This window comes from Lynx rufus, unplaced genomic scaffold (assembly GCF_022079265.1).
Source record: "Lynx rufus isolate CCGP_SWC_20201006 ecotype Redwood Valley unplaced genomic scaffold, mLynRuf1.p SCAF_3, whole genome shotgun sequence".
NCBI classification, from domain to species: Eukaryota; Metazoa; Chordata; class Mammalia; order Carnivora; family Felidae; genus Lynx; species Lynx rufus.
In genome coordinates, this window is record NW_025814845.1 from 91,281,240 (window position 1) to 91,294,230 (window position 12,991).

The window sequence follows — 12,991 nt, forward strand, 5'->3', positions numbered from 1 at the left end:
CTGGCCTTGGGCTCTGGGTAAGCCGCTCACAAGGCTTTGGTACAAAGTTCAAAGGCTGAGCCTTGACGGTTGCGACGCGCGGAGACGCTCGGGACCCAGACGCGGGAAACGCAAGGAGAAAAGGAGACTTCTAGTTAGGTCAAGGTCCAACGAAACAAACATCCACACCCAGGAATTGAACTAGCTCCAAGGTAGAGGCTGCGGACGCGGGAGGTTGTGGAAGTGACGTAAGAACCGGTGGCCGGAGGAGGCGGGGCCGCAGAGGGAGGGCACCCTATTGGGGCCCGGGAGAGGGCGGGGGTGTGGCAGCGTCGGCGGCGAGGCGCTGGCCTGGGTGCTCGGGAGGGCGGGGTCTGGGTGCGCGACTCGCGGGGACTGGCTTCCTTCAGCGGCTGGAGGCGGTCACTTGTGCTAGGCTGAGGTCCTGAGGCGAGCGAGGGGCCATGCGGACAGCGAGGGAGTCCAGATCGCGCAGCCCGGCACTCTTCCCTCGAGCGGCAGCGACTCGGTGGCTGCTGGAGTAACCGCTGCCTTTGTTCCGAGCGCCTGTCCCAGTCTCTCACGCCGTTGCGCGCCGGCCGGCCCGCCCTTGGTCCCCGAAGCCTCATTCGGCTCGTGCCGCGCGGATGCGGCTGCCGGGCCTGAGTGTGGGCTTTGAGCGGGAGGAGGAGGAGCGGCGGCGCCTGGGCGGCATGCGATGGGGAACTGCTGCTGGACGCAGTGCTTCGGGCTCCTCCGCAAGGAAGCGGGGCGGCTGCAACGTGTAGGAGGCGGTGGAGGGTAAGCCCGCTGGGGGGAAGGGCCGAGCTCCCACTGGCTCCTCCCATTCTGCTCCTTGCGGGGAACCCCCTTCACTGTCTCCGTTTCCTCCCTCCCCCTATGTCTTGAAGTAGGCCGGGAGCCCCTCAGCCCGGCGTCGAGCGGGCTGTCGTGGTGGAGGCCCTGGTCGAGAGGTGTCCTCCAGGGAAAAAGCTAGAGAAGGGGGCGGGTGTCGCTCTTGCCGCCTCCAGCAAGACTCCCTCCGGGCGCGATGTCACGCGGGGAAGGAGTCGTGGTAGGCGTCTTCTCTGGGAAGCTATGGGGTACTCTCTACGAATGGGCAGTAGAACAGGCTTCACAACAACCCGGACACACCCTACGTTGAGTTTGGGCTGATGCCAAGGGTAATAGCTGTGTATTTGATCCTCCCTTTGGCTGTGACAGAGCCGCTGAGAATCTGGCTCCAGAAAGTTGATATCTCAGAGGGATTGTTAGTAGAAGTCATTTGGATGCTGTAGGTAGTAAAATAAGGTTCCAGACGTTGAGTAACTCTTTGACATGTACAAAGACTTGCCGAATTGCTGGGTTCCCAATAGGCATTCGGATTCTTGGTACTGATAACAAGAGGAGCAGTGTGTGGCTTTTCCGTATTAATTCTTTCGGTTATTTCCAGAGGAATGCTAGACCCTGATTGCTACCTATGAACTCTGGAATACTGAGGAAATCACAGTCCTTCTGAACCTCACGTCTCTTGATTAAAACTGGCATATGCATAGGTTTTTCTACTCACACCATCCATAGAATACTAGAATTTCATTATTCCATTTTTGTGTTTTTATTTCTTACGGTGTTGGAAAAAAATTAGAACAAACTCCTTTGAACTTGGCTTTGTTGTTGTTAAATGTTTCCCAGAAATTCAAACTTAGAATAGAAAATATGAACCAAGACGCTTTATGTAAGGAATAAGACTTTTTGCACTTTATGGAACAGATTGCTAAATTTTCAGTCTCTGTCTCATTGAACCAACATTATTAGGTAATAGGGTGTTCTGAATACACGAACGGGAAGCCACATGATTTATAATTTGGATCTTTTGGTGATGGAGATCTTATTTATATATGATTCACTCATTGGTTCGTCAGGTGCATATTCTTTGTGTTCATTGCATCACCTCACTGATACATAGTAGCCAAGGTTGTGCACTAAGTAGTCTGAATGGAAAGGTTAGGATTTAAAGATTTTGTGCCTAGTTTAGTATCTTGGTTTCCCTGACTTAAGGGCTATTACTGTCAAAGAGGAACATGACAGCTGTTTTTATCATGTCAGACATAATCCTGTAATTTACTCCTAATTTTTGTGTGCAAGTGCACCAATATAGTTAAATATACTTAACTAGGTTTGAGTAAGGACTGGAAGCCACAAAATCTCTGGCTTTGTTAATATTCTGTTTGTATTTGTGTTGTGGTGTGTTAAAGTCTAATTGTAGAAATAGGGTCTTATGATCTAATTGGGTAAGCAGAAATCATTTGTATTTGATTTTGGACTACACTGTGGTGTCTGGAGTTTTTGTTTTGATCTTTCATTATGATTTTACAAACTAATTATGTTTTCCTTAGAGTGTAGCATTAAAATTGTAGATTTTACTCCCCAAGCACCTAAGCTTGGCAGCATAGGGAAGGGGCTGGGGGAAATCAGTGAAATCAGTGTGTTAATTGTCGGTTGATATGCCATAAAAACATAATGATTTGATCTGTTTTCCTCTGTTATGGGCAAAACTCCTTGAACAAGGAAGTCCTATTGAAGGAATGAACTTCTGTGGGTGTGGACACTGTCATCTAAAACCATATAATGGTGATATCAATACTTTTTCTATCAATCCATAAACGTAGATTTGGACAAGACAGTTCCCTTATTTGAATATACTGATAACTTATTGTTTTACATTAATTTTCACATTGTTTTAGAAGCTTCTAGTAAGCATGCAGAGACAAGTGGATGTAGCTAATTGTTATTTACAGAATAAAGTTGCACTTTGCCTCTCGTTTTAGTTGCTTGTTTTTAATCCCCTGGTAATTCTGATTTTCTTTTTGGTATAGGGTTAGATCGTTAACTTAGTAGTTCATCTGAAGATGAAAAATTTAGAGTGATCGCAAAAACTTGATTTAATTTATATTTGTCACTGTAGTTGTCATAGGTAGGAAAAAACTGGGCTTTCTTAGACTGTTTTAAGCTGGACATCACAAGGATGCTTTATGACCTAGGGCCTTAGCCTCATAGATTCCCCAAGGGTATCTCAAAGTCAGATCACTCAGTATTCATTACCCAGTTTCAAAACCAGAATACCACTGATTTTGTTTATAAAATATTAGGGAATTCTAGTATTTTATATTCTAAGATATCTGTCAACTAGTCAAAATATTAATATCAGCGTTAAGATATGTCATAAATATTGCTACTAATAAAATTATTTAGTGATTAAAGCAGAGGGAGTAAAATATCTTTAAGGAATAAAATTTAGACGTCTTAATGAGTCACCCTTTTTCACTATAGGAAGTTTTGCCCACCAACACATTCCAGAGGGCTCCACCTGCTGGTCAATTCTTGGGCAGTACTGGAAATCTTTTTTGTATGTACTTTTAGTGTTAGTTTCTTTCTAAAACTGAAGATCCAGTTATGTTTTGTTGTGTTATATTTTAATTATCATTTTTATCTTGCCATATATTTCTGCACAGTGGTTCCAGTTAAGATGTACAATAGGTTTTTTTTTTTTTAACTATTTTTTAAAGTGTATTTATTTATTTTGAGAGAGCATGAGAGAGAGTGCATGCACAAGCAGGGGAGGGGCAGAGAGGCAGAGAGAGAGAATCCCAGGCAGGCTCTGCACTGTCACCATAGAGTCTGATGCAGGGCTAAGACTCATGAATCAAACCATGAGATTATGACCTGAGCTGAAATCAACAGTTAGATGTTTAACCCACTGAGCCACCCATGTGCTCCAAAATGTGCTGTGGTTTTATATAAAGGTATGATCATGTTTTGTATCCTTTATATTTAATATTTGTTGGCCTTTTGGCTTCAGCAACAAAGTTGCCTCAATTCAGGCAATAGTTTACAATGATCAGCTGTTTTCTTTCCTGGTAAAAAATATTTTAATAATAGCTGCCAACATCTGATTACTTCCTATGTGTGCAGGCTCTGTTCTAATAACTTTACATTATCTCATTTATTCCTTACCACAGTCTTGTGACAAAGGTAAGTACTATTACATACATTACAGATTGAGAACTGAAGTGTGGCAAGTTTATCTTACTCAAGATAGCTAAACTGGGATTGAGCCCAGGTCCCTATGAATTCAGAGCCTTTACTCTTAATCACTAATAGCTCACGGCTTTTTATTTTGTAGGTAATGTATGCATATATCTTAACAACTTGACTCTTTATTCTGTATGATAAACTGTTCTTGAAACTATGCACTTGACCTCTGCAACATCACTTTTATTTTCCTGCTTCTCTGCTGGCTGTTCTTACTCTGCCTATTAAGTATGGGATTTTTCTCCTTGTTTTCCATGCTTTATTTAGTTCTCTTTACACATAAACCCACCCCTGAAGAAATTTCATCCATTCCTATGATTTCCCAACCACCAGCACTTCCAAATCTCATGTCTTCTGAACAGACCTCTTTTCAAAGGTTCAGCACTGTATTTTCAGTTGCTAAGTGAACAGATACACTTGGATATGTGAAGTCTCCTCAAATCAACCTATCTAAAATATCTAATATTGCAGGAAATATCTAAAATAGTATAATTTCTTTCCCCCAAGGTTTCTTCTTTCACTGCTTTATGAATTAATTCCTTTAACAGCTGCATTCACAGTTTTCCAAGCCACAGACTAAACTTCACAGTCTTCTACCTCTGTCTCATCAGCTAAGTCAGTCTCTTCTTTATACATATTGAATCCATTTCCTTTGTTGGTACTTTGCCTTAAACTTTGTCTTTTTTATCGCCAGGTCACTGGCTTCTTGATGGTTCTCCCTGTTGTATGTATCCGTCATACTTCAGTCCATCTTGCCTTTTGTCATTGGAGTTAGGCTTTCTAAAATTCATACTGGATCATACTAGGCCCTTACTTAACCACTTCCTGTGTGTCCTATTTCCTACAGCTAAATTGCTCAGCCTTTTTCCCCTTCTCTGAGAGATGATGAGATGCATGGCAACAGCTCAAATGTGCAACATAACGTCTGCTCAAGATTATATGTAGTCTCTGCATTTGCGTAAAGAGTGTAATCTCAGTATTTGTTCTCTCACTCAGAAGATAATATCAGAATACAAATCAGTGAGAATAATATAAAAAGGAAAACAATAAATCTAATTTCAAAAAACAACTCATTCATAAGCCTTAATATCTTAACTTTTTTTGAAAAATGATAACCTTCCATTGAGAGTAGTATCAAATTTAAACTCCCAACAATATAATTTTAATCTATTTTACCAGCCTAATTGTGTTTTCCAGTTATATTTTTCTTAAAATATGCATTAAAATTGTAGATTTTACTTCCTGCATGCATGACCTTGGCAGCATAGGCAGGGAAAACCAACGAAAGTATTCTCTGCCATTCTTTCACTTGCCACATCCCCAAATTCCTAGATACTAGATGGACTATATGCATTCCTGTTATAAATTACAGTGTTCTCTCATCCTTGCCTTTGTGTGTGATATTTCTTCTTTTCCTGTTCTTGGTGAGCTTTTACTTATTCTTAAGTATTGCTGTCTTTTTTTTTAAATTTTTTTTTTTAACGTTTATTTATTTTTGAGACAGAGAGAGACAGAGACAGAGCATGAACGGGGGAGGGGCAGAGAGAGAGGGAGACACAGAATCAGAAGCAGGCTCCAGGCTCCAGGCCATCAGCCCAGAGCCCGACATGGGGCTGGAACTCACGGACCGCAAGATCGTGACCTGAGTCAAAGTCCGACGCTTAACCAACTGAGCCACCCAGGTGCCCCAAGTATTGCTATCTTTATGAAACCTGCCCAGCCCCCTGAGACAATGTTACCTCCCTGAGGAAATAATATTTTCTCTAGGCTTCAATCTGCTTTATAAGGTGAGCTTTTTCTGTAAAGGTCCAGATAATAATATTTTCGGCTTTGCAGGCCATAGGTGCAGCTTTTTTGCCACTACTGAGCATTGCTGTTTTAGCACAAAAACATAGATAATATGTAAACAAATTGCATGTGACTGTATTCTAATAAAATGTCATTTTTCAGAAACAGCACTGGGCCAGATTTGGCCCATTGACCATAGTTGTCTGACTTCTAGCATAAAAGGTGATATGGGTTGAGAGCTCCTCAAGGTGAAGGATATGCTTTATCTCTGTCTACTCTCAGTGTCCCATGTTTGTTGAATAAATAACCAGGGAGTATTACTTATGTACTTGTAAGATATAGAAAACAATGTTTTCTCTTATCCTTTTTCTTTTAGGTAATTGTCTATCTTTGGCAAAAATGTCACTCGTTCACAGAGTTGAATACATATCCTACCAATTTTACATTGATTAATTAAAAAAAAAGACCATAGAGAACACTAATGAGAATATTTTATCATAATACATGTTGCTAAAATAGTAATCAATAGTGTCATTGAGAGATTCAGTTTGGTTTTCTGCATGTTTGTCAGAAAAATATACAAGTATAGGACATTTCTTTTGAAATTTCAGGAGTAAGGAAGGAGAACAGCAGTAGACTTAAATGGATATGAATTTCCTGAATATTCTGTATTTTACCTTAAAGACTCCCCACGGCTCTGAACCTTACTCTCTTCTTTTTAAATATATTTTCCTTCTTTAATGTACTTTTCCTTGGTGATGGCATGAAAACACATGGCTTTACCTATTACCTGCATACTAATGAGCCCAGTCATCTCAGTATTAGCTCTGAAATACGTAATTACCCACTGAGTATTTCCACTTGGATATGAAACATAACTTCAAATTCAGTTTGTAAAGCTGAGCTCATCTTTCTTCCCTTCTCACAGCCCTTTCCTCAATTTTCTATTTTTTATTTTTTAAAGCCCCAATCATTTCTTTTACCTTGTGCCCTACCTCGTGAGTGGTAAACACTGTGTCGTCACTTAAAGCCATGAATCTAAGAATCATATTGAACTCCTCCCTTTCAATCACCCTACAGATATGGGTTGTCATGTTCTGTAGATGATACCTTCTGAATTGCCCTTACATCTTTCCAACTAATACAGCCTCCCTGCCTTAGAACAGACCATTCTATCTTCTGGATATTTGTACCTCGACCCTCTCGCTGATACCTTTTTGAGCCTATGTCTCATTAATCTGAAAAACAAAGAGAAAGAAACACTAAACCTTACTTAGACTCCTACATCTCCGGCTAGCTACTACCCTATTTCCTGTTCTTTCCCTTTAACAACCTAAAGAATTATCCAGTCTTGGTATCTCAATTTCCTCACTTCTCACTCAGTCTTCAAGGCAAGCTAAATGTTCACTTTCCCTGCCACTGCTGCCTTTGTTGCCTCCTTCTGCCCCATAACATGAAAACAGCCATCATAATCCAGTGGGTATTAGTAATCTTTGCTGTACTTCACCTTTTAGCTGCATTTGATGCTGTTTGCTCCTCCTTTAACTCCTGTAATTTCATACCATATTTGCTATCTACCTCCCTGGGTAGTGGATTTAAATTGATCTATCTTCCCTATATCCTATGAATGTTCATTTTCTTGTTTATTCCTATGTTTATGTATTTTGAGAGAGAGAGAGAGAGAGAGAGAGAGTACTAGTGGGAGACAAGGTCAGAGAGAGAGAGAGAGAGAGAGAGAGAGAGAGAGAGAGAGAGAATCTTAAGCAGGATCCATACTCAGTGCGGAGCCCAATGTGGGGTTCAATGCCACGACTGTGAGATTGTGACCTGAGCCGAAATCAAAAGTTGGACGCTTAACTGAGCCACCCAGGTGCCCCTGAATGTTCATTTTCTTCACCTTTGTCATTAAATGTTGGAGTCCTTAAAAATTGAATTAGATTCTTCTACTGTACCTTCCTTAAAGTCACTAACCTAGGAGCATCTATGACACTATTCCCCCATCATCTCACATTTCTTAGTCTGTCCCCCAAACCAGATTTTTTTGTACCTCCTAGTTTTTCAACCCACCTATTTCTTTCACCACTGCCACCTTAGTCCAAGGTTTCATCATTTCTTGCCTAGATTTTCAGTACCATGTGGTAAAACAACACTCTTTCTAATTCATCATTTTCTGACGCTACTTTATTCCTTCATAGCACTTACCACTTCATGACTTTGTAAACTCTGTCTGTCTAGTATTCATTCCCCTTTAACAGAGTATAAATTTCATGAACTCAGGGACTTTGATTTGTTTATTCCTATACATCCAGTATACAAACAGTGCTTGCCACATATTAGGCACCCAGTAAATAGTGGGTAGACTGCCAGCAGGTCTACCCACATCTATTCCTGATCCTTTTCAGTAGCTCCTATATTTTGGAGTCAAAGTAACGATAAACGCAAATCTGTGAATAAACACCGCTTAAAATTCTTCAGTGGCTTATCATACTTTTAGGATAAACATGGAAATCTTTAATGTAGATTTCAAGGCTTTGCATTATTACTTCAAGGCTTTTGGGGGGAGGTGGTACTCATCCGTGTCATACACTTTGTTGCATCCATTTCTTCCCTTTTTACTTAAGTAGCTCCTACTCAGTCATCTTTTAGACGCCAGCTCGAGGATTCTCCCCACGGAAGTCTTCCCAAACCACTTCCTACCCTCAGTGGATAAGTCTTCACACCATCATGGAATCATCATCCTTTTCTTCTGAGCACTTCTTCAGGTTTTTATTATACCTGAAATAGTGTGATTATTTGGTTAATACCTGTTTTCTGTTTTCAGTGTAAAGGAAGGAGTCCATGTCTGTTTTTGCTGACCATTGACTGTTTAGCTCCAAGTTCTATGCCTTGGATAAAAGGTATACAGGCATTAAATACCTGTTGACAGAATTAATGAGTATGTTTCTTAAATATATCTTGCTCTTTCATTCCCCCTTGCCTTTGGTAACTGCTACTCTCTGAAACGCTCTTTTTCACTACTTGGGGCCTGGCTGATCCCTCCTCCAGCTGATTTTTGATGCCCCTCATCTGAACATATCCCTCTCAAAGCATGGCAGTTGTTAATTTACCTGTGCATCTACCCTGTTAGACCCTAAGCCTCTTGGCTACATGGGTAAGTTTTTATTCACTTTTGTGTTTTAACTACAAAGCTATGTCTATCATTCAGTAACCCAGGGAGGTTCAATTATAATTAGAAAATTCAATATCATAGATACATAAGTAGCAACAGTTACTGAAGAAGAAGGTGGTCAGCAATTTCACATGCTGTATACAGATTGCAGAGGATGAATGAGAAAGAACCAAAAGACCAATAATGTTCCTTCTAGTTATTAGTTTCCTCAGGCCCCTCTTAAAGGGCAGTGACCCTCATATAATGCATCTTTTTTTACCACAATGCTATGAAGCTAGAAATCAACCACAAGAAAAAAATCTGGAAAGACCACAAATGCATACAGGTGAAATAACATGCTACTAAACAGTGAATGAGTGAAGCAAAAAATCAAAGAAATAAAAAGTTACCTGGAAACAAATGAAAATGAAAACACAACAGTCCAAAATCTCTGGGATGCACCAAAGCGGTTTATTTCATTTTATTTTATTTTTATTTTTAATTTTATTTTTATTTTTATTTTTATTTATTTTTATTTTTAAGAGAGAGCTTGTGCAGGGGAGAGAGAGAATCCCAAGCAAGCTCCACACTCAATGTGGAGCCCAACTTGGGTCTTGATCCCACAATCCTGGGATCATGACCTGAGCCAAAATCCAGAGTTGGACGATCAATTCACTGAGCCACCCAGGCACCCCAACAAAAGTGGTTCTAAGAAGGAAAGTTATAGCAATAGAGGCTCACCTCAAGAAGCAAGAAAAATCTCAACCTTACACTTAAAGGAATTAGAAAAAGAACAATACACAATACACAAAGCCAGCACAAGAAAAGAAATAAGGATTCGAGAGGAAATAAATGATATGGACACTAAACAAAACAATAGAACAGATCAGTGAAACCAGGGGCTGTTTGAAAAGAATCAACAAAATTGATAGACCTCTAGCAAGACTCATGAAGAAAAAAAGAGAAAGGACTCAAAATCACAAATGAGAGAGGATATAACACCTAACAAACACCACAGAAATACTATTATAAGAGACTATTGTGAAAAATTGTATGCCAACAAATTGGACAATTAGAAGAAATAGATAAATTTCTAGAAACCTATAACCTATCAAAACTGAAGCGGGAAGAAATAGAAAATTTGAACACAGTGATTACCAGTAAAGAAATTAATCAGTGATTAAAAACAAAAAACCTCCCAACAAACAAAAGCCCAGGACGAGATGGCTTCACATGGGAATTCTACCTTTTTTTTTTAATGTTTATTTTTGATAGAGAGGCAGAGAATCCCAAGCAGTTTTCACACTCTCAGTGCAGAGCCCAACTCAGGGCTGGATCTCACAAACCTGAACCAAAATCAAGAGTTAAATGCTTAACCCACTGAGCCACCCAGGCACCCCCTACCAAACATTTAAAGAAGAGTTAATCCCTGTTCTCCCAACTAGTTCAAAATATAGAAGAGGAAGGAAAACTTCCAGATTCATTCTATGAGGACAGCATTAACCTGATAGTAAAACCAGATAAAGACACCACTAAAAAAAAAGAGAACTACGGGCCAATTTCCTTGATGAACATAGACACAAAGCCCTTTAAAAAATGCTAGAAAACTGAATTCAACAATAAATTTTAAAAAAATTATTCACCATGATTAAGTGGGATTTATTCATGGGTTACAAGGGTGGTTCAGCATTCACAAATCAATGTGATATATCACATCAATAAGAGGATAAAAACTGTATGGTCTTTTCAATAGAAGCAGAAATGCATTTGACAAAGTCCAACATATTCATGATAAAAACCCTTATCAAAGTAGATTTAGAAGGAATATACCTCATAAAGACCTTATATGAAAAACCCACAGCGAGCATCATACTCAATGGGGAAAAACTGAGAGCTTTTCCCCCTAATACCGAGAACAAAACAAGGATGTCCGCTCTCACCATTTTTGTTCAACATAGTACTGGAAGTCCTAGCCACAGCAATCAGAAAACAAAAAGAAATAAAAGGCATCCAAATTAGTAAGGAAAAAGTAAAACTTTCACTATTTGCAGATGACATGACACTGTATATAGAAAACTCTAAAAGACTCCACCGAAAAAAAAAATACTAGGACTAATAAATGAATTCAGTAAAGTGTTAGGATATGAAATCAATATACAGAATTGATTGCATTTCTATATACTAATGAAGCAGTAGAAAGAGAAATTAAAGAAACAATCCCATTTACAATTGCACCAAAAATAATAAAATACCTGGGAATAAACTTAACCAAAGAGGTGAAAGACCTACACTCTGAAAACTACAAAACATTTATGAAAGAAATTCAAGAAGACTTTAAAAAATGGAAAGACATTTCATGTTTATGGATTAGAAGAACAAATATTGTTAACAAATATTGTTGAAATGTCTATTGTTAAAATGTCAGAAGCAATGTGCACATTTCATGCAATTCCTATCAAAATACCAACAGCATTTTTCAAAGAACTAGAACAAACCATCCTAAAATTTGTATGGAACCACAAAAGACCCCAAATAGCCAAAACAATCTTGAAAAAGAAAAGCAAAACTGTATCACAATTCCAGGCTTCAGGTTACAAAGCTGTAGTAATCAAAACAGTATGGTACTAACACAAAAATAGACACATAGATCACTGGAACAGAATAGAAAACCCAGATATGAACCCACAAGTATATGGTTAATTAATCTTCAACAAAGCAGGAAAGAATATCTGAAGGGAAAAAGACAATCTTTTCAGCAAATGGTGTTGGGAAAACTGGACCACTTTCTTGCACCATACACAAAAGATAAATTCAAAATGGATTAAAGACCTAAATGTGAAACCTGAAGTCAAAAATCCTAGTAGAGATCACAGGCAGTAATTTCTCTGGCATCTGCCATTGCAACTTCTTTCTAGGTATGTCTCCGAAAGCAAGGAAAATAAAAACAAAAATAAACCATTGGGACTACATAAAAATAAAAGGCTTCTGCACAACAAAGGAAACAATCATCAAAACTAAATGGCAACCTACAAAATGGGAGAAGATATTTACAACTGATATATCCAAAAAAGGGCTATATCCAAAATAAATGAGGAACTTATAAGACTCAACACCGAAAAATATGATCCAGTTAAAAACGGGCAGAAGACATGAACAGGCATTTTGCCAAAGAAAACATCCAGATGGCCAACAGACAACATGAAATGATGCTCATCATCACTCATCATGAGGGAAATGCAAATCAAAACTACAATGAGATATCACCTCACACCTGTTAGAATGGCTAAAATCAACAACACAAGAAACAACAGGTGTTGGTGAGAATATAGAGAAAAGGAACACTTGTGCACTGCTGGTGGGAATGCAAACTGGTGCAGCCACTATGGAAAACAGTTTGGAGGTTCCTCAAAAAGTTAAAAAATAGAACTGCCCTACAATCCAGTAATCACACTACTAGGTATCTACTCAAAAAATACAAAAACACTAATTCAAAGGGATACATGGATCCCTATTTTCATTTACAATAGCCAAATCGTGGAAGCAACCCACTGTCCATTGATAGATGAATGGGTAAAGAAGATGTGGTGTATATACACAATGCAATATTATTCAACTATATGAAGGAATGAAATATTTCTATTTGCAAAAACATGTATGGAGTTAGTATAATGTGAAGTGCAACAAGTCAGTCAGAAAGACAAATAGGATTTCACTCATATGTGGAATTTAGGAAACAAATGAGCACAGGAAAAAAAAAGAAAAGATAAAGCAAGAAGCGTCTAGACTCCACTACAGAGAATGAGCTTGTGGTTACAAGAGGGGAGGTGGATGAGGGGGATGGGTGAAATAGGTGATGGGGATTCAGGAGTGTACTTGTCCTGATGAGCACTAGGTGATGTATGGAACTGTTTGAGTCATTATATGGTACACCCGAAACTAATATAACACTGTATGTTAACTATGTTGGAATGAAAAATTTTTTAA

General features: G+C 39.1%; 1 protein-coding gene across 1 annotated transcript in view; it reads left to right on the forward strand.

The window, feature by feature from the left end:
* The first annotated feature begins 355 nt into the window (after positions 1-355).
* AP1AR (adaptor related protein complex 1 associated regulatory protein) overlaps positions 356-12,991 on the forward strand; it is a 39,768-nt gene continuing 27,132 nt past the window's right edge. Inside the window, exon 1 of the mRNA XM_047091367.1 lies at positions 356-780. Coding sequence (XP_046947323.1) covers positions 698-780 — 83 coding nt within the window. The 5' untranslated portion in view covers positions 356-697. The remainder of the gene's footprint in view (positions 781-12,991) is intronic.